At 33.2% G+C, this 23,460-nt stretch overlaps 1 protein-coding gene across 1 annotated transcript in view; it reads right to left on the bottom strand.

Annotated features, from left to right (window-relative positions):
- LOC114335542 (kinesin-like protein Klp10A) overlaps positions 1 to 23,460 on the bottom strand; it is a 72,935-nt gene that overhangs the window by 25,020 nt on the left and 24,455 nt on the right. The window contains exons 3-4 of the mRNA XM_050659708.1: positions 20,383 to 20,627; positions 958 to 1,196 (exon numbers count right to left, since the gene is read on the bottom strand). Of these exons, the coding sequence (XP_050515665.1) occupies positions 958 to 1,196; positions 20,383 to 20,627 (484 nt within the window). The remainder of the gene's footprint in view (positions 1 to 957; positions 1,197 to 20,382; positions 20,628 to 23,460) is intronic.

Raw genomic sequence — 23,460 nt, 5'->3', positions numbered from 1 at the left:
CTTAATCTTAAGTCGAGAATATCATAAGAATTAATGTAATATAATTATAATATATTACAATAAGAATACCATAATATAATAATAGATATAATTGATAATAAGGTAAGAATCTAAAATTATGGTACAACGTAAGTGATACTATGGAGGCCCTATTTATAAGTAGAGCTTAGCTAAGCTGGAGCTTAAGATCTGTTGGTGCAACCAGGCATTAATCCCTGAACCCATCTAGAATTGCAACAATATTAAAAATCGAGCCTGTACCGCCATTAAGAAGAACAAAAAAATACACTTTCTTCAAATAAATTTTTTTATCCGATGCCTAGATTTTGTGTCATTTTGGAACTACTAAAATTTTTTATTTCATTAGTAGTTCCAAAATGACACAAAATCTAGGCATCGGATAAAAAAGTTTATTTGAAGAAAGTGTATTTTTTTGCTCTTCTTAATGGCGGTACAGGCTCGTTTTTTTTAATATTGTATTTAATTACAGAGTAATTTCCACATATTAATATATTTTTCAAATTGGGCTCTGTACCGCCATTCTTTATTATATTACGAATACGTGTGCCAAATATTTCGAAAAAATATTCAAAATTACAGCCGCAATCTGGGAACGTGTTTTCGCTAACTGTTGATCGCTACTGTTTCCTCTTAATCTTAATTGCTAATCATTATTTTCGTGACGAAAAACGGTGTCATGGCGATTGGAAAACTTTTAGAGAATTATTCGGCAGCAAATACATATTTCTTGGGGATTCTTTGTCAAGATTTTTTTGTGGGGATATTTTGTCCAAAAAAATTTGTGGGGATTATTTGTCCGGGATTTTTTGTCAGGGAATTATTTGTCCGGGGATTATTTGTGGGGATTTTTTGTTTGGGGATTTTTTGTCCAGGGATACTTTGTGGGGATCTTTTGTCCGGGAATTATTTGTCCGAACCCCGTAAAAAGATGCTTACCTTTGACATATTGTTGTTTGACCTTAAATAGATTTGGAACACTGCATGGGATCGTGATGAATTATTGTTAGCGAACGTTTGACCTGATGTGCGTGCTTGGTTGCCTTTTTGAATGAATCCCAGAACTTCCTGGACGTTATTGACTACCTTCTCTTCCAGTCCGACCACCTGTACCTGCTGTTTTCCATCTTCTAATATTCGGAGTTTTGCTTTGTTGTTCAGTAGATCGAAGACTTTACCTAAAAATATGTTTTGATAAGTACGCTACACAAAAATATTTTTTTTATAAACATAAAAAATATTAATGCAGATATTGTAAAGACCCCAGAAATGAAAACGGAGACTGGGAAGTCCAGGAATTCAATCCGATCGCTATTCATAAATACCCTTAGGTTTTATCCTTAAGTCGCGTTGATATTGGTATTGATATTGGTTGACAATGACAATAATAAACAACTTTTGGACTCTTCGTGATAGTGTGATCAACTCCAATTCAGTCGAATTCGGAACAAGACTGAAAAAAACCTGAAATCCGGGACTTTTCAATGAAAATCGGGTCATTTTGTTTAAATACAGTCGGAAAAATGAAAGAATACCCATGAACGAACATATAAAACACGCTGTATTTTCCTGTCACCGTGTCACAAAGAAAATTGCCCAGCGCAAGTGCATGTAATAATAATTATTACATGTACTTGCGCTGGCCAATTTTTTATGTGACACGGTGACAGGAAAATACAGAGTGTTTTATATGTTCGTTCATGGGTATTCTTTCATTTTTCCTACTGTATAAAACTTTAATATCAATATTTTATTGATTACTGAATTGTTATTGTTTTTGAACCATCTTTTCAGAAGACGATAGTTAAAATACAGAAACGAAAAAAAGTTGACAGTTTGAGCTTTCGTAGAACCATTGTGTAGAACTATAATACCACAATATAAAATGCATGCGTTTTGGATATGGTATTAGTATTAACACTCTAGAAATTGTCGACTTTTTTTCGTGTCACAAAAAACTGTGTGTCAAAATGTTTTTCTAATCTAAATAATTAGACTTTTATAAAAAAGAACTTTTTATAATATAATGTTTTCATTATTTATAGGACCCAATATAAAATTATAAACTATTTTGTTGTTTCAATTTCTATGTCATAATAGTATATAATGCAACGAGCATTTAATGATGGGCATTATGAAGCGAATATGAGGAATACGAAACGAGCCGCCTAGCGGCGAGTTTCGTAAAGAGTACGAGCTTCATAATGATAATTAAATGCAAGTTGTATACACGATTTTTTCTATGATCATTCACAACAATAGTTATTTATGTAATAAGTCAGTAAAGTGACTCTTTATCGAACGAGTCTGATATTATGAGCCGAGCGAGCGTAGCGAGCAAGGCGAATAACAGACGAGTTCGATAAAGAGTCTTTACTGACGTGGTGCATACAAAATTTTATCGCCAATCATAAAAAACATTAACACTTACTTAACACTTACTTAATTATATCCTTCTAATGAAAAAAGAGTGTGTGTACTTGGTCCTTATAATAGTCTAAGTATGTCAATAACTATTAATATTAAACAAAAAAGTTTTCCTTACGGGGGATTCGAACCAAGTACTGACACGTCCGTATGCAGATACACATACCGCTAGCCTAGGCAACCACTTACTAGGCGTCAAATGAGTACAATAATAAATGACTTTACTGACGGTTGGCGATAAAAAATATATTCGAATTTATTAATTTTGTAACGCAAATAAATTAAGTAGTTTGTCAGTTTGTTTACATATTGAGAACTGTCAAAGCGTATGTATTTGACTCGCCATTGGTCACTGCGCATGTACCACCTTTATCGCGAATGCCATATCGCGATACTATTGGTTAAAAATCTGTATCGTAATGAAAATCTGTATCATAATGAAGTTCATTATCATACAGGTAGTGAAATCATAATTGATATAATATTATGGTATGAGAAGAGAAAAAAGAATTTTGTAATCGACTTTTTAGAGGCATAATTATTTCTCTAGCGGATTTAAACTCATTTAAATCAAAAAAAATATTTAAAATTGTATATTATAATATTTATATATAATAATTAACTTATACAATATGAATTTTAATTATATTAACTTTAAATCATTTATTAAAAAAAAATAAAAAAAATAAAAAAATTAAAAAAAGGTACGTAACAGACGGGTTTCGAACTCAGGACCTCTCTATCTCTAGTCTACCACTCTGCCACTGAGCTACCACGTATCGATTCGTTAACGTACTTTAAAATGGTATTTAAATGTCATTGCATTAGTCACATTTTTAAAATATATAGTTTGAAATTAAAAAAATTGATTTATCCATATAATAGCAATTAAATATTGCAGTGTTCAGGTGCCTAGGAAACATGGAACTATGTTTAAAGTGGATTACAAAATTTGTGGAGACAGTGACAAAGACTATAAAACCAAGTATATAAAAACGTTTTAAAAATAATGGATTCTTCGTATAATTTGAAAAAGTAACATAGCAGAATGTTCCCGATTTTAGCAAGTCTGCTATTTCTAATTTTCTATTGGGTTTTGCAATATGGCCAGCTTTGCAGCACGGGACGTACAATTGTATGATCCAGTTTTTGGCTCCTTGCTTTAGTGCATATACAATTTTTGAGTTCTTTAATAATGGATAGTGTTCCTAGATCTAGATGATTAATCTTTTGATTCGGTTTCCCTTTAGTTTTCGGGTACTTACGTTGTTTCTTAGTTCTTATGACCTTTGAATTACTACAAAGTTTTTTAAAAGATTCTACTTTATAACTGTGACGAATGATTTTTCAGAATTTGCAGGCAATATTTTACCATTTCCTCTGCATTTTCGCATAATCTGCATGTGGTTTTATCCATTTTATTGTTACTAACATTCTAATACCTTACATTTTAGTTCTTTTAAACAAAATTTTATCGCCTTATTATAATATGCCTTATTTTTCTATATCTTAAACAAAAAATCATTTCTTAATTTGATATTCAAAATTTTATTATTTATGTTTTCTGCTTAATCGAAAAAAAAAACATTAAGACGCATCTACTATTTGTGTTTACTTTTAATCACTCATATTAGATAGAATATATTTGCATTAAGATTAGTCAATGACTAATACACTTATTTTTGGATAAGTTCGTAATAATTTCATTTATACTCATAACCATGTGAAAGTACGTCACATTTGTTCTATTGTTTTTAAAATCTTTATCAAATCTCGAAGCCATATCGTTGAATAAATTTTAAACTTGTTCCACCTAATTTTTTCACGAAGAAAAAAAAACAGAAAATGATGGTCATAACTCTTTTTTATATTTCGAATCCAAATTTGAGTTCATTGTTCTTGTTATTATTTAGTTTATTGCTGAAAAAATACAACTCTTACAGCAATCTTCTCAGGTATTGTATCCCCTTCTTAACCTTTAACTACACGCGCTGGCGTACTTTGTACGCCAGATATAAGAATTCTACTGCAAATATATTTAAAAATTTAATTTTTGACCTTGTTTATCTCTCTAACCTATCATTGGAATGTGCTTTACAATTTGGTTTTAGTTTCGTTAAAATCGGCTTTCTCGGAAGATCGTAATTTACAGTTTATTATTTGTTGTTTCCGGTGGTGGACAATATACGCCAGGATTATATTAAAATAAGTAGTAATATAAGTACATATTTCAATTGTTTTTTAGTCATTATGGCACAAAATATATTTTTCTTCATAAACAATACTTTTTCTCCTGTAAAAAATTACATTTCAAAAATTTTTTTAATAGTAATTTTATTTATCATGGAATCCAGTTATTTCATGATTCCAGTTATAAATCCCAATTGGCTTACTGAAAAGGAACTCCAAGTATTCTCTGATGCCGAATAAGGTTTATAACAAACAACTAAGTGTATTAAAAAAAAAAACAAATCCGCTGTTTTTAAGTGTATTTTCTTGTGGCGTATAAAGTACGCCACGCGTGTAGTTATGTTATAACTTGATGCGCGGGTAGTTAAAGGTTAAACATTGCATTGTTGACATTATGTCGTTGAACTTCAATAATGCAGCTGTTCTTAATTGTATTTTGTATAATTTCTTATACTTTGTTGTGTACTTCCTACTGCAGTCCATATTGCAAGGTAAAGTCAAAAGTAAGCGAGGACCCGGTAGAAGGAGAATATCATGGCTTCGAAATTTGAGAACATGGTTTAAGAAAACCTCAATGGAACTGTTTCGAGCCACAACGAGCAAAGTTATGATTGCCAATATGATTTCCAACATCCGAAACGGATAGGAACCAGAAGAAGAAGAAGAAGAAGAAGTGCATTGTTTTAATTTCCTATTTATCTAATATTCATTAAATTGTTTTCCATTGCCTTGACACGCTTGTATTTATGTCTTTCATTATTGTCAATCATTCCATCGGCCTTCCCTAAGGTGTCTTGTGTTTATCTCCTTGGTTATTCCTTCTCTTCAATATTTCTCAGGTCTTCCGCATTTTCTGCGGTTTAATGGCATCTATATATTTCGTTGTTACTCTTTCGGCGTCTTGCATGCGACACACATTTTTTTATAATAACAAAATTATGACATACAACACACATAAAAAAATTAGCAACATTAGCAACAATACATTTAATCACTGTTCTAAAATTAATTAAAATGAATATGAATTAAAATTATTTTGATGTTGCACCTTGTACATTTATTAACTCTATTATTGGGAATTAACCACAGTTTAAAATACTTCATTTTAACGACAAAATAGTCGAGGAAATGAAGCATTTTGGCTCGCAATTTTTTCGTCCAGCATGGATTTACTTGAAATTTTTACAGAAGGTAAAGAATAGTCCAAGGAGCATTTTCTATATCATGCCGCTGTACGCTAAAACCTCGGGGGTGGGAATTTTTTATTACACTTTAACTATGTAAATCGATGTAAAAAGTAATTCTAAGAAAACAATGTTTTTTACATTTTCTTCGTAAAACTAATATTTTTCGAGTTATTCGCGCTTGAAAGTAACAGTTTTTTGAGAATACCTCGAAAAATATGCATTTAATCAAAAAAACTGTAGATATCAAAATTGTATCTTTTAGTAACAAAAACCAAATTCTTTTTCTGTAATATCTTTAAGACGAATACAAACCGAGATACGGCATGTTAAAAGTTAGCTTTTTTCGTCAAATGCATAATTTGAAATATTCAAAGTATAATAACGGAAAAACTTTGCCTTTTTCGAGGAAAACTTAAATAATATTTTTTCAAGTATACTGTTAGGCCTTTCAAAAAATAATAATTAAAAGTTTCTAGCCTAAAAATTAAGCAACTTATGATCAAAAAAAAGTCGATACCTGCTTTTCTCTATGAAAAAATCAGTCAAAACAACCCCCTAACTACCCTCCTAATTAAAAAATGGTGTTCAACTTTCTGTAATTCCTTTTATATTTATATTATTAATACACCCAAGAAGTTTGACTTATTTAAAAGGCCTAATTTTAGAAAAATTGGAGTTTAATAAAAAATTATTTTTTTGGAATTTCCCATTTTTTACCTTTTACTTCAAAATATCTCCGAAAATACTGGAGATACGAAAAAAAATGGTGGCCCACTAAATTGTAGCTTTTTTAATAACTAAAATTCCCTTGTGCATAGATTTTCATTACAGTGAACAGTTAGAGAGACATAGCTCTTTAAAACCTCTATTTACGAGCAAACACCCTCTTATTCGCGCTCTTTACACCCACCCAAATTAAAAACTAAGGGATCTTACGGAATTTTGTTTACACAGTCTTATAACTCTTCAAAAATCCTATAAGTCATTTTTGAAAAAACTTTTTATCGGCAAAAATGAAGGAGCTATGTTTATAAAACGATTTTTTTTTTCGAAAAATTCGGATAGTCCGCTTATGGATAATTTTCAATATATGTATAATACCACAGAACCGGTTCGTATACTGGAAGATGACTAAAAACTATTTGTATTTGTACATATTTGTAAATTCGTATTTTTGTGTAAATAAATGTTTTTGTAATTCTTTAATTCTACTTTTTTTCTGTATACATCTATTAAAATGTCTACTTATAAAAGCTGTAATGTTATTAAGGGTGGTTTTTAAGGGTTGAAATATTATGATATCCTAAATGGTTTATCCTAAAGCATAAAATAATTATTATTTAACCAATCAAAACCAAATTTTACCCATATTAAAGTTTAAAATGTTTTATATAATTTTTGACAATAAGGGGTAGCTTACACCCCTAAAAATAATCAACACCCTTAAGCATGATATGGAATATGAAGTACAGGGTGAGATGATCCTATTCCCAAATTTTTATGTAAATCGATGCAAGCCGAAATTATTCTTTTAGGAAAAGTAAATTTTTTATATATAGCTCCAACAAGGGTGGTTTTACGGGTTGAAATATTATGATAGTATATCGTAAAGCATAAAACAATCATTACGTAGCTAATAAGAACAAAATGTTGACAATATTAAAGTTTAAAATGTTATTTTATTTTTTTTACAATTAGGGGTAGTTTTCACCCTTAAAAAACCAAAAGCGTACAACGGCTCAATATAGAAAATGAACTAGAGGGTGTAATGAGCCTAATCCCGAATTTTTGTACAAATCGATGCTGGACGAAAAAATTGCGAGGTTTTGCCATTTTTTCAGCTTCATTTCCTCGACTAAAACAAAATATTTCAAAATTTTAAATTGTCGTTAATCTCCAATAAAACCGTTAATAAACTTTATCCGGTATAAACACAACAACTATTTTTAAAAAGGAAGCAATATTTGATAAAAACAATAAATGTAAATATTGTAAAATGAATTTTTTAGTTTTGTCTTTGATTGCGATAACTTATTTCGACTCTGTAAAAAATCTCTAGGCTTTATCTTTGAGATTATTTTCTGTGTCGGAATATTTTAAAGCATGAAATATAATTATGTTTGCAATTACATACTGATAACGTTGATGACTCAACGAAAGGATTTGCAAATATGTATGCAAAACAATTTAAGGAAATCTTTTTAGTGTATTACATTACATTCGAAAGATTATAATACAAAGTTTTTGAAAGGTGTTTTACCTACAGTTTATTCACATGAGACATGCAGTGGATGTAAACATTAGTTGATAGCAATATCGTCAACGGCAACATAAAACGCCGCCCACCTTGTGTAACTTTGTCTAACTTCGTTCTACTTCCAAAATCTGTCGGCCTGGTGCGTCCGAGTCAAAAGGATCTTTGTCGGTATCGCACCGCTTGAATGTGTTCCTCGCGAAGTAGAACGAGTGTGTAGAGAGGCACTTCGGACTTCGGTCAACTTTGGCGAAGTAACTTCGCCGAGAGTGTGGTGTCCGTTTAATAGCGGCTTCCCACTGGTCTGCGATTTTACGCATCATCACGCACAGCCGACGAGCACGGACCACCACGCACCGCAGACAGAGGTCTTCCCATGGTCTGCGATTCTACGGATCATCACGAACAGCCGACCACCGCGGATTCTAACGCACCGCGGACAGAGGTCTTCCCATGGTCCGCGACAGTCTGTGCTTTTGATTGAGATTATATATGTGACTCATTTAATTTTGGCATTGATTACATTGCGTTTGTCAAGTTTCTTATCTCTTTCAATATTTTCGTTTAGAATATGGTGTGAAATGTGTAGTATGCAGATTCCATGTAAATCAATAATTACACACATAATGTATTTTATTTTTAACCAAATGTGTTAAATTATTAACTTGTAAAAAAATCGTTGCTCAAAAACAGATTTTGGACCAACTTTGGATATGCTTTATAATAGTCAGGGAAGTAGTGTAAAATTTGACCGGAGCATTTTAGCATGGGTGTTTTTCTTTATTGAGTTAGGTGTTCCGTTAAAAAATGATGTGTCAGCCAGCCCAAAATCGGGGCTTTTAGGCAAAACAAAATAAAATATGAAACTAGATGGAAAAACCCTACAACTATATATCAAATATTTATCTCCGTGGCTTATTTACATCCATCATGGCCTAAAATACCTAGCTCCTGGCTTTCACCCAGGCAAGCCGGGTTCCATTCCCCACGTTGGAAGTTTTTTTTTGTTTTTAAAATTGACATTTTGATTTGAAAAATAAATTATTTTTATAATACCATGTTTTTGATGTTTATACGACACAATATAAAAAAGTTTGTATGTCCTTTATAGAATCGTAAACTATGCATTTGATCATAATAGGATGACCTCAAGCAAAGTTGTTGTACATGAACCCGGGAAGGTTTCTGAGTGAATACGACCAACCTAAGCAATAATTATTTGCGCAAACAGAACAAAAAACTATTGTTTATTAGAAAAAAGGGTTGTTTAGGGTTGCATGTATCTTTTGATTATACATCATATAAAATTAAGAAAAAACAGTTTGTCCAAAAAAATAAAAAAGAGTGTAGTGGGGGGGGGGGGGGGCAACCTCCTATACACTTAGATTAGTCGTACCAACTCAGCAACCTTCAGTCATGCACAACCACTTTGCTTAACCCGGCATTGGTCGCTATATGAGATTTTCTCTCACGGTTTAAGAATATTGCACACAACTTTTTCCCTGGTAAATTACACATGCTCTAGTTCCTTCTTGTCTCCGAATTATCCTTCCTCTACAATCGAATAGACCGTGTATAAAATTATTCAGCATTATTTTTAGCATTATTTTATATTGTAGCATTATTTTATTTTGTATTTGCAATATGAATCGTGCAAAAATAATTTTAGAACTTACCCTGTTGCATAACAATAAAATAAAGGTACTAGTACAAATTTGAAATTTATATTGAAATATTAAAATTAATTTTATTTCTACATTTTTAGATTAGGTTAAACTGTAACAACGCATCAACAGTCACATTGTGTAAAGCTAATAATAACTTTATTAAGTTTAAAATCTATTTTGAAAATTATATTTCGTAAAAAAGGCGAAAGTTGGGTACCTTTGTGAGACAAAATCTCACGCGCGACCACTCACGTAAGAACCAACCTAGCGACTAATGCCGGGTTAAGGTCAACATAATAATGATCAAATGCATAGTTTACAATTTGTGTTTTTGGCAAGTGGCCGGTAACACAGGTTTTACTGTATATGCAAATTTAAGGAACAATAAGAGAAATAAACTTAAGAATATTGTTAAAAGTTTGTATATATTTAAATATTTGTTTCTGTTGAAAGACTTTTAATATAGGTACTCTGAAACACGAAATATAAAAAAATGTGTTAAACATGTTTATCCCCGTACTGATTCGTTAAATTGATAAAGATAATTTCAATTATAACTGTGATAATTGATAATAGTTAGTTTCCAATAAACAGAATAATTCAATTTGGACGTTACGAATTGTCCGTTACGAATTTGTCTAGTTACGAACTGTCGCCGTTACCGAGTGTCGCCGTTACGAACTGTCGCTGTTACGAATTGTCCGTTACCAACTGTCCGGTTACGAACTGTCGCGTTACGAGGTGTCAGGTCACGACTGGTGGATATCAGAATATAATAAAAGTCGTTCAAAGTAAGTATATATAAAAATATAATTTTATTTTCTTTGACTTATTTATTTTCTGTTTTGTCACCCCAAGTTCGCATCACGGGAAAAAACTAACAAATGAACATTATTTGTGGCGCGCCGGTGGAATAATGTATTTTTTCTACGACCGTTTAATAATATGCTCATTATTCGCTATTTTTGAATAGATAATAACACCCATTACTTTACCCGTGAGTGTGAGTAAAAGTTCATTACTCACGGGCTGAAGTTACTCACGGGTCATTACTCACGGGCTGAAGCTAGGTTCAACTGGCGAATGTCACTTTTAATATTAGTCTTATATAAACTGCAAATAAAATTACTTAATCTTACTTACTACTGTAGACATCATCCAAAAAATTTGCCATGATATCATAAAAAGGCCACTCAGGCTTGTAAACGTCATCAGCCCCACTACCAGTTCCCATTGATTGTTTAACTTTTGTTTTTTGCCTTCTATAGGTCGACATTAGAGGTCCATAGAGGGGTAAGACATTGGGGGTCCATAGAGGTCCATAGAGGGTCCACATTAGTGGACCTCTATGGCCCATAGAGGTCCATAGAGGGACCATCTGTCCCTCTATGGACAGATGGTCAATAGAGGGGCCATATTTCAGGAAGCGATAGCGGAACTAAGTGATGGAATCTCTATAAATGGAAGAATAGTAAATAACATAAGATTCGCTGATGACACCGTTATAATGGCAGACACCTTGGAGTCGCTACAAGAATTGTTAAATAGAATTAACGATTATTGCATTCGATATGGACTCCAAATAAACAAGAAAAAAACTAAATTTATGATTGTCTCAAAAACACAACATGGAAATGAAAGGTTAATACTAGAGCAAACCCAAATAGAAAAAGTAAAGACATACAAATATCTGGGAACCTGGGTTGATGACAAAAATTACCAAAGCAAAGAAATTAAAGTCCGAATTGAAACTGCAAGGCAAGCATTTATAAAAATGAAGACACTGCTTTCAAACAAAGACCTTTAGTTGCCTCTCAGATTGAGGGCTCTAAGATGCTACATATTTTCTATATTACTATACGGAATGGAAGCTTGGACATTGAAAAGGCAACACATAAGGAAAATAGAAGCGTTCGAAATGTGGTGTTACAGAAGAATGTTGAAAATTCAGTGGGATCAAAGGATTACCAATGTTGAAGTGCTACGACGTTTAAATAAGGAGTTATAGAAATTATGAACAGTATAAAAACAAGAAACCTAGAATATTTGGGTCACATTACCAGAGGAGAGAAATATGAGCTGCTGAGAGTTATTATGCAAGGAAGGATCCAAGGAAGAAGAAGCATAGGAAAAAGACGCATCTCCTGGCTGAGGAACCTTAGAGAATGGTTTAACTGTAGTTCATTACAACTGTTCAGAGCAGCAGCCAACAAAGTGACCATAGCCATTATATCCAACCTCCGCTAGGAGATGGAACTTTAAGAAGAAAGTCGACATTAAATTGTCCCTCTTCTTTTTTAAATCTTTTATCGAAACAGTGCCATCCTTTAATTGGCTTTTGATGCGGCTCCATGCATCGTATGTATCGTTCCTATTTTTATGGTCTGGTGCCGTCGAATTCCACAAAGTGGGTTCATTTTGGTACAGATTTAAAAAATCAAAAATTAATTCGTTGGTCCATTCCATTTTTTAGCAAAAAAAAAATTCTAATAACAACTCAACACACTTTAGCAACACTAAATACAACTGCTGGTGTCAGCAAATGAACAATTTCTTTAACTTGCCAATCACTGCCTTGTCGTCCGTTAAAACAGTGACGCGAAAAAATATCAGTGAAATGCTGGATAGCGAAAACTGACGGTGTCATGAATTTCGGATTTTATGTAATGTGACTCATTTAATTTGTAATTTGGCTATTGATTACATTGCGTTTCTCACGTTTCTTGTCACTTTCAATGTTTTCGTTAATAGCATATTATGGTGTGAAATGTGTAGTATGGACATTCCATGAAAATCTTTATTCAAAGCTAATGATATTCATAATAATAATATACCCAAGCTAAATCTTCACAAACTCGCTACAAATGTAGTGCTTGTAAAATTTTTTATTGTTTCGAATGTTTGGTTGTTACTCATAAATCAGAATTATTAATGCAATAATATTCATGAAAAGAGTTATTAAATTTTTATTAGTAGCTACTAAGAAGAAATGTATTATATTATGATTCAAATCAATAATTATACATATTATGTTTGTTATTTTTATCAAAATGTATTAAATTATCAATTTATAAAAAAACTGGCGTTTAACGTGTTAAAAAAATCTTGACAGCGTCCACACGGGCCATTAACGCACCTTTGATCTGTACCGACTTTCGACGGATCACCACAGACGTGTCTGTGCTATCACAGACGACCACTTCCCATGGTGCGTAGTGCGAGCTGGTCCGCGTCTGTCGGCGATATTGCCGATCTTGAGAAGCCGTAGTTACTACGGACTAGTACGGACCAGCACAGACGCGTCTTTGCTACCACGGACGATACGCTTCCCACGGTGCGTGGTGCGAGCGGGTCCGTGTCCGTCCGCAATATTACCGATCGTGGGAAGCCGCTATAAGAGATGGCGATTTCCGTTCAGGTTTTGAATATTTTGGATAAATCCACGAGGAAAAATTTCCTGTAGTTGGCTGTATACCATTACAAAAACATAAAATCCTTTATAAAAGGTATATTTGTTAAAATCCCTATACAGGGCTACATCAAAGACAGAACTAGTTTTCGATCGGTTGACCGATCATCATCAGTGCAATCTTAGAATCTACATGCAAGCCACCAAAGTAAAAATAACAGGGTAAAAACCCTTTACAATTGATCCGTCATCGCAACATATGACAAAGATGTGAATTATAACATGGATGATTAAGATATCCAATGTTTTTCGCCCGAGGTACCAATGAGCTCTATCTGACAAGTTCACATCATGACTGTACGGAAGCAAGTCCGTACTTGCTTCCGTGGCTTTTTACTTTGGTGGCTTGCATGTAGATTCTAAGATTGCACTAATGATGATCGGTCAACCGATCGAAAACTAGTTCTGTCTTTGATGTAGCCCTGTATAGGGATTTTAACAAATATACCTTTTATAAAGGATTTTATGATTTTGGATAACTTTTATACTTTGTTACTTGTATAATTGCGTAAAGTAATGAATTTTTTTTCTTGTATATCAATGGGTGCTTATTATGAGACTAACTTTTTCTTAAAGGATTTTGCCCCGCAACACCCATTTTCATAAAGGGGGTAATTTGTGGTTTTTGCAAAACGTAACCCTTCCTGTACGTTTTTACAAAAAAATCCTTAATAGAAATATGAAGAGGACTATATTTCCTACAACTTGTTCCGCGACAGCATATGTCTATCACCCACCGTTTAGCGGGGGTGGCGGTTGCGCCCCAAAGTTGACAAGATTTTAATAAATATGCTTTTAAAAAACAATTATTTTTCCCTGTAACGGGAATCAAGAAGAAACCCTACGGCAATTAATCACAAATAGGCTATTGATTATGTACTATAGAAAGGAACTACAACGTTAACGGGGTTTTATTATTTCATATGGTCAACGAATCTCTATATATGAAAAAACCGCGGAGTGCTACCATTTAAAGGGGTGCGTTTTTGAGAAATGGGTGAATTAGTCCCTGGGCACAGGTTACATTAGGGTGAGTTCTATCCACTTTTGCTACAAACACGTCTACATAAAAATTGTTCCTGGTTAAATTTCCTATCTAAATATAACTTTTTAAAGTCAAAGATACTTTTTTTTACAAAAATATATTCAAAAGAAAAAGCACAAAGAAACCCAAAAGAAAGAAATTTTGTTTTTTGTCCCATAACTTTTGTCCACGGGGATATAGGTATAGACATTGCTTCATAGAAAAAAAAACTTAAATATTTTCTCTTTAAAATGATGTTTAGTAGAGGTCATTAGGATTTACAGTTTTTGAAATATGATTTTTCAAATTTCGCCACTCACAGCAATTTTGGGCAATTTTCCTTGTTATTTCGCAAATATTGTTCTGTAACTTTTTTCTACGTAACTTTAGGTATATGCAATGGTACATGTAAGAGGAATAGAAATCAATTACCTTTAAAATGGTCTAATGCTAATGTATAATGTTGTACGACTTCTTTTAAAGAGGTTATCTTTTTCAAGACTTTTAACGAGTTTTTATATTTTTACGATTATTTTTTAAATTTCCCATTATAACTTTTTTTTCTATATGGTATATATTATATAATAAAAAAGAAAGCTTATTCTGTTTACTTTAAAATAGTGTATTATAAAAAATTCTAGGGTTATTTTTGAATAAGATATGCTTTTTCAAATTGTAATAAGTAGGTACTTGCAACGATTTTTGATTTTAGGATTATTTTTTAAATTCCTCTTTATAACTTTTTTATGTAATTGTGTATTATGATTGAATCTTATTTTTTATAGGATCCACTTCACTCTGCCGGGCAAACTTCAAAATATGGATTAATTCCAATATTTACTGTTAAAGCTCCTGAACCTCAAACTTTGCTTGAAAAATAGCATGTAAATGTACCAAAGGATGTACAAAAAACTGCAGTTGTACGAAGATAGGAATTAGTTATTCAATATTCTGCAAAGGGTGCATGTGCATGGGTATTAATTGTGGGAACTCTAAGATAACTAAGATGTCAGAGGAAGATATTGAAGCTAATGCTAACGAAGAGATGGACTTTGATTTTGAAAATTTTTTAAATGTCAACGTTTAAATAATTTTAACTAAGACTAATGTTTATGTAATTTTTGTAAAAGAAATAATTTTAAATAATACAGGTAAAAAATATCAAAGATACACCATTTTAAAGAACAGAAAGTAAGCCTTCTTTGTTGCGCAATATGTATATAGATAGTATATTCATGTACAAGAAAAAAAAAGTTATAATGAGAAATTTCAAAAATAATCGTCAAAAATGTAAAAAATAATATTTTTTTACATTAGGTATTATATAATATATAATATATTATATAATAATTTTATTTTATTTTTATATTATATTATAAAAAAATCGTTAAAATTATAAAACCTTGAAAAACCATAATCTCTTTAAAAAAAGTCGTACAACGTTATACAGTAGACCATTTTAAAGGTAATTGATTTTTATTCCTATTACGTGTACCATTGCATATACCTAAAGTTACGTAGAAAAAAGTTACAGAACAATATTTGCGAAATAACAAGGAAAATTGCCTAAAATTGCTGTGAGTGGCGAATTTTGAAAAATCATATTTCGAAAACTGTAAATCCTAATAACCTCTAGCACACATCATTTTAAAGAGAAAATATGTAAGTTTTTTTTCTGTGAAGCAATATGTATACCTATATCCTCGTGGATAAAAGTTATGGGACAAAAAACAAAATTTATTTCTTTTGGGTTCCTTTGTGCTTTTTCTTTAGAATATATTTTTGTAAAAAAAGTATCTTTGACTTTAAAAAGTTACATTTAGATAGGAAATTTAACCAGGAACAATTTTTATGTGGACGTATTTGTACCAATAGTGCATAGAACTCACCCTAATGTAACCTGTGCCCAGGGACTAATTCACCCATTTCTCAAAAACGCACCCCTTTAAATGGTAGCACTCCGCGGTTTTTTCATATATAGATGTCCATTGACCATATCAAATAATAAAACCCCGTTAACGTTGTAGTTCCTTTTAGCTATCTTATTTTGAATATAATCAATAGCCTAAAATAAGTGGCTGATTTTCTGGTATAGGTTTCATTTCAGGACAATTGCCCATTTTTTAATTACAGGGTGTTACATTAAAAAAACCCCTTTTATACCATGTGAACCGCTTATGCTAGCGTAAACAAATTTCAGCGATTACTCATGTACAAGTGTTATTTACAAATTTGTATAATGCACCCCCATTTTTTCCCGAAACTACCCCAAAAAAAGAGGAATAATAAAAAGAGTGCTTTTCTTGGAATCCTTCACACACACACACACACACCTTTATTTAAATGTTGCATAATGTTATTTTGTATGTACACGTTCTTATTACCCACGCATGGACACCAAAAGCGATTTCCTGGTGCAAACGCTGTAGCAAAAAAAAAATAACACAGGGATTGAAAAAAATTTTTGGCTTTCTGATCCATATGGGCCTATACTCTAATAGGGTTTTTCATAAATATACAGGGTGTTTCATTAATAATTGTCCATATAGTAACTGGAGAAACCTTAGCTCAAAATACGAAGATTTAACCTAAAACACTTAAATCAAATGTGGTTGCTTACTGAGTTACAGGGTGTTTTATCTAAAAATTTAAAAACTATTTTTGCCCAGCATTTTAAAACTATTCGACGTATCCTTTTCATACTTGGCAGAAAGTGCGATTACTATACACCCTACTAAATTATGATAAACAAACTTTTCTAGCTACTACCAGAGGCGTACGGCAGGGGATAGTAAATGGTTGACCCTTCTCAAATCCTACGCCACTGGAGGAATTACTATTTTAGTGCCATTTTTAGATTCTACAATACTTTATACGTAAATAATATACTCCTCATTGGTAACGATAAAGTCATTAGTTTTCGAGATATTTGAAGTTAAATATGAAACGGCACAGTTATTTTGATTAATTTATGGTATGATTCATATGATTAAAATTTAAAAACTATTTGTACCCAGTACTTTAAAACTATTTGGCGTGTCCTTATCATACTTGGCAGACAATGTAGGTAATACTGTACACACTACTAAATTAAGATAAATAAACGTTTCTAGCTACTACCAGAGGCGTACGACAGGGGATAGTGGCTGGTTGACCCTTCACAAATTCTACGCCACTGACTAAATTGCTATTTTAGTGTAATTTTTTGATTTTTCAATACTTTTTATGTAAACAATATACTCTTCATTCGTAACGATAAAATGATTAGTTTTCGAGATATTTGAAATTAAAAATGAAGCGACACAATTCATTAATCAAAATAACCGTGTCGTTTCATTTTTAACTTCAAAGATCTCGAAAACTAATGACTTTATCGTTACGAATGAAGAGTATATTATTTTCATAGAAGGTATTGGAGAATCCAAAAATTGAACTTAAATAGCAATTCCGCCAGTGGCGTAGAATTTGGAAAGGGTCAACCATTTACTTTCCCCCGTCGTATGCCTCTGGTAATAGACAGAAACGTGTGTTTAACATAATTTATAATTTAGTAGTTTGTATAGTATCTATACTTCCTGCCAAGTATGAAAAGGATACGTCGAATAGTTTTAAAATGCTGAGCAAAAATAATTTTTAAATTTTTAGATAAAACACCCTGTAACTCAGTAAGGAACCACATTTTATTTAAGTGTTTTAGGTTAAATCTTCGTATTTTGTGCTAAGGTTTCTCCATTTACTATATGAACAATTATTAATGAAACACCCTGTATATGGTTATTGCACATCCCTGCGGAAACTACGCCTATCCCTGAAAATAAGTTTGGCGAGCATGTTTTTACGATTTCCTCATTACCTATGCATTTTTTTGAAACAAAACTTACACATAATTAAAGACCACTATTTTCTCTACAAATCAGGGGCTATGCATTTTTTTCGTATAAGCAACTGTTACGGCACAGTGGCGCCGTAAACCTCAAAAATACTTTGGCGAGCTCCACGTTTTGTTATCTTTTCGCCACCTATTCATTTTATTGATAACGTACCTATGGCAAATAAAAGAACACACTGTCTGCTACACATTATGACCCATGCATATTTTACTTTCTTTGCAACCTAAAGCCACAGTGGTGGCCAAAATCAATTTTTGCATATTCTCTTTATTAATTCTCCTTTTTTGGGTGGTTTCGGAGAAAATATGGGGGTGCATTATACAAATTTGTAAATAACACTTGTACATGGGTAACCGCTTGAAAGTTTTTTTACGCTAGCATAAGCGGTTCAGATGGTATAAAAAGGGTTTTTTTTTTAAATTTAACACCCTGTAATATGGGCAATTGCCCTTAAATGAAACCTATACCGAAAAATCAGCCACTTATTTGCGATTAATTGCCGCAGAGTTTCTTCTTGATTCCAATTACAGTTAGGGAAAAATAATTTTTTTTCTAAAACATCTTTTTTAAAAACTTGACAACTTTGGGGCGCCAACCCCGCTAAACGGTGGGTGATAGACATACGCTGTCGCGGAATAAATTGTAGGAAACATAGTCCTCTTCATATTTCTACTCAGGAATTTTTTGCAAAAACGTACAGTTACGGGCTACGTTTCGCAAAAACCACAAAGTACCCCCTTTAAAGAGATGAAAATGGATATTCCGGGGCGTAATCTTTTAAGAAAAAGTAAGGCTCATAATAAGCATTCCTTGATATACAAGAAAAAAATAAAACCGGACTTGTGTCGAGTTTGCTAAGTTCAACCTCTGTTTCTAACACTAACAATAAAATCTAATAATCGAGAAAAGAGACAAAGTGATAACGTGAGGTTAATAATATACTGTTATTATGGAACGAGTTGGTACGTTTTGAGTACCTTTTAACAACTTTAATCTTTATTTACATGCACTACATGTCTTATTTGAATTTAGTGTAGCCTCCTAATAGTCTCTTTATTTTTCACCAAGGATTAGACTTTAAGCTGGTTTTGTCCTTAGTCTTGCCATCTTCTTCTGGACCGTCCCACGACTCTTCTTCTGTGTGGTTTATAGTTTATATTTTACAACCTGTCAATCTATCTTAGTTCACTCTTTTTTTTAAATATGTTGTAATAAAATTTATGACTATGTTTTAATATGTATTGTTATTATCGAGAATATATTTGGTATAAAATTTTAATTTTTGATTTGGTCTCTCAATGTGCATCTCAATTCACCTAGTCTTACTAGTTTTTTATGGCATGGACTAATTAAGACTTTATTCGGGTCTAGCAATTAAAGTTTTAAGACTGTTGATATCATCATCAATCAGCCAATCGCGTCCACTGCTGGACATAGGCCTCCTCAGTTCTTTCCAGTGTTCTCTACACTGGGCCGCTTGTAGCAAGTGTCCCGCTACTCTTTTTATGTCGTCGGTCCATCTAGTCGGTGGTCGTCCTCGGCTTCTTTTGTAGTTTCTGACGCTCCATTCCATGATTCATCTTATCCATCGTCCATCTTGTGTTCTAGCTAAGTGTCCTGCCCAGTTTTTTAGAATTTTTCGTTTTCCCACTTCAATATACGTACATACTTTCTTTCGGCATTCCTATAACGGTCCATGTGAACCTTCCACAGAGCGAAGTAGTGCTGTAAGCCATCTTCTGCAGGATGTTGAGTAACTGAGCCGAAATTTTCTTTATGCACAAAAGAAGGATTCGAGTCTTGGGAGCAGGTAGAAGCCGCACAGCACTAAATCTGGTGAACAGAGAGGGTGATCCATGAGTGTGACCTGGTTTTGGCCAAATAGTCCTTGATAGAGTGCGCGTTATCCTAATGGAGAATCCATGATTTCTTTTTCCACATTTCCTCTTTTCTCTCGGACTTGTGAGAAGTGATTTGAGAGGCTACAATGTTACTTGTAACACCTTTTTACATCAAATATAGAATTTGGAACAACTCCTTCTAAACAGAAAAAATACAAAGCTGGGAACTATAAGAAAAAATAAACATAACAAATATCAATTCCGCTATGGGAACACAGCTCCCTTATCCCGAATGTCGTTAAAGTATGCGACATTTCATAGCTTCATTTATGTAAATCCTCTACATTTCTGTATCATATCATAAAACATCCTATGTCGCCAGTTTATACATGTACTGAAAAGATACTGTTCTTACCTGAATAAATTTCAAAAAAACTAGCAGATACCACGAGATTCAAATTTCTATATTTCGAGGAATTCACCAATCGGAAAACGTCTGAGGCGGCCATCGCGTAGATACCTCTTTCGCAGTTTTGATTTTTGCCCTGGCTGAAGTCACCGCCCATGGTATGCGTCTTGCCGGATCCCGTTTGGCCGTACGCGAAGCAAGTGGCAAAACCTCCCTCGAATATTGTCTTTATCAATGGTTGTGCTGTGTACCTGTGGACAAAGGAAAGCACAATATAATAAAAAATATAGAGCATAATTATAGCAGACAGAATTATGTTTCATGTTTACATCAAAACATTAAATTCTTGCCGAAGGTCTTGTCGCAATGGTTAAAGCGAGTGAACTCCAGACACAGAGTTGAAATTGATAGTCACCCGAGGTAGCGAATCGAATCTGAACGTTATGATAACGTTACCATAAGGCTTTCGCCTCTTCAAGGTGGGAATCTTCTCTCCTCTTTTTTTTGTTGCGGTTGCGAGATCTTGGAATGGTAAAGAGCAATGTCAAGTGCAAATAGGGAGAGTGGCAGACTTGCTAGTCGATCGGAGAAGTAGAAGGAAAGCAAGAAACTAAGAAGCTGTGAGTTTTGGTTTTCGAAAAGCCAAAAAAACCATGAGTAGAAAGGAACCCTGGATGTTACCCGCTTGAATCAGCGTTTTTGGCTTGGAGCTTAATGCTATTTGCGATATCTAAGGAAAGTTTCTTCTAGGAAGTCTTGATATTCATCAGGAAGGGTGAGGCGCCGAATGGAATATTTTTCTTGAGGCGCCTGGTATGTATGTGCCCTATTTGATGCCAAGGAGTTTTAAGCACCTCTTTGGCTGTGCTGTTGTACCTGTCTATCGTGCGTAAGACGTATCTTTTGCTGAGAGAACGGATTATATCCTCTATAGTGGGAAGATTAAAGCCAAAATGGTGTTACTTTGGCGATTGTTAAGTGGCACATAGACACACGTCTTGTATTCGATAATTGGCTCAATAAATGTTTTATAGGTGTGTAAGAAAGTTTTGAAAGTTTCGAGATGTGGTGCTACCGTCGAATGCTAAAGATAAGTTGGGTTGAAAGAGTCACAAACTTTGCAGTAATATGAAAGATAAAAGACCCAGAAATTTTGTTAACAAAAAAACGAAGAAAACTCGAATATTTGGGTCACCTGATGAGAGGACATAAATAAGCATTACTTCAAAATATAATGCAGGGAAAAATAATTTGCAAATTGCGGAATTTGAGAGAGTGGTTTGGCTGCACCACTAATGAACTCTTTAGGTCAGCTGTAAACAAGGTCAGGATAGCCTTGATGATTTCCAATCTCCGATAGGAGTGGCACAAGAAGAAGAAGGAAAATTTTGCAAGCAGTACATATTTCCAAATTTAACAAACAGTACAGGGTGTCTCTAACATCGATGTTCCAGTTGAGAGTTCTGCTAAAATGAACTCCCAAATAAGACACCGAGGGTCTGAATTAGATACTCTCTCCAAGGAGCGCTATTTGGTTTCGCGCCTCTTCATATCGAACAATGCCACAATGTTTGTAAAGACAATGAAGACTACCTTATACAGTAAGAAAACATTTACTCAAGACCTACAAGTCACCTTGTATTTTGATAAGAATTATCAACGCTTTCAGAGCTGATTGGCTACATATTTGGATACATAATTCTATCACGATGCTGAATTACAACTTTGATTATTGTCTCTGCAGTTTCCTGCAACGTCTGAAAAACAGTAACATGTTGACCAAGGTAGAAGCTAGGCCTGCCAGGCAAAGGAAGATTCCCATCCACGAAGACCATTCCTGTCCCGGATTTCTCAGTTCTCGAGTCATCCGTATAACATATTACCTGACGATACCTCCAGCACATCCTCATACTCCACTTCCACTTCAAGGATCAAAGGTCCAGAGAGGAATATGGGAATCTTTCGGGTGACACCCACCTACCTTCTTCACAAATATCGACATAACTACAAAGTCCTCTTTATAACGAACACGGCTATTACGAGGTTTCGCTTATAACGAGGTACACTAGATGTCCCATAAAATTTCTATTGAACTATAACACCTCTATAACGAGGCATATTTGGTTATAACGAGGAAAAATGAAATCGAAGAATATGTTTCTTTACCTGTTTTTGGCATGGTGATGGCTATAAATAAATACCCCAACTACCTGTATTTAGGAATGCCCAACATCTGTATGTTTACCGAGGCCAGTGCTGTAATAAACTTCTTCCTTCCTGTTTGTCTATGGACCGATATTGAATATTGTAGTAAATTTACAATGTACGATGGCCAAGTTTCATTGTTGAAGTCGACCATCGACACCTAATAAACTACGTAAGAGGTATCAAAACATTTTATTAGTGGTGGTATGCATAATATTATTGTTGTCTGATATAAGATTCGCTTATAACAAGCTAATGAGTCCGCCATTTCAGTTCTCGTTATTTATTTATTTATTTATTAACCATACAGACTAAATGTCTCATTACATGGCTAAAAAAAAATATACATTTACAATTCTATAGTTTTAAATAGATGACTTTCTAAGTTACATAAAAATTATACAAATTATCTCATTATCACTTCCAGCATTGTAGAGGCTTGAATATTTTTTACATAGAGGTGTTTAAAATTTGACTTAGTATCAATTTATAAAACTTTGTCCGATTCAAGGACCAATCTACATCAATTAAACTGTTAAAATTGTTTAATAACTTAAGTGCATTGGCAAGGGGAGATCTTGTTGCAACAAGATTGTGAGGTATATTGAACATTAATGAAGATCGTGTCCGACGAGGAGCAATATTGAATGGAATGAGTGAAAGTAAATATGGGCTGTTAATCTTATTGTTAATTATATTGTATATAAACATAATTACCATTAAGTCCCTTCTTTGTCCTAGAGACAATATTTTAAACTCGTTTCTGTATGTTTTTCATTACCTGCTAATTTAATATGAATCGCTATTGCCTCAAATTTTGTACAATGTTTGAAAATTTGTGCAATTTTATACTCCTTTCTTACTGCCACAAGAACTCCC

Source organism: Diabrotica virgifera, chromosome 8 (genome assembly GCF_917563875.1).
Source record: "Diabrotica virgifera virgifera chromosome 8, PGI_DIABVI_V3a".
NCBI classification, from domain to species: domain Eukaryota; kingdom Metazoa; phylum Arthropoda; class Insecta; order Coleoptera; family Chrysomelidae; genus Diabrotica; species Diabrotica virgifera.
The sequence above is the reverse complement of the archived record's forward strand: the minus strand, read 5'-3'. Positions and strand labels throughout refer to the sequence as shown.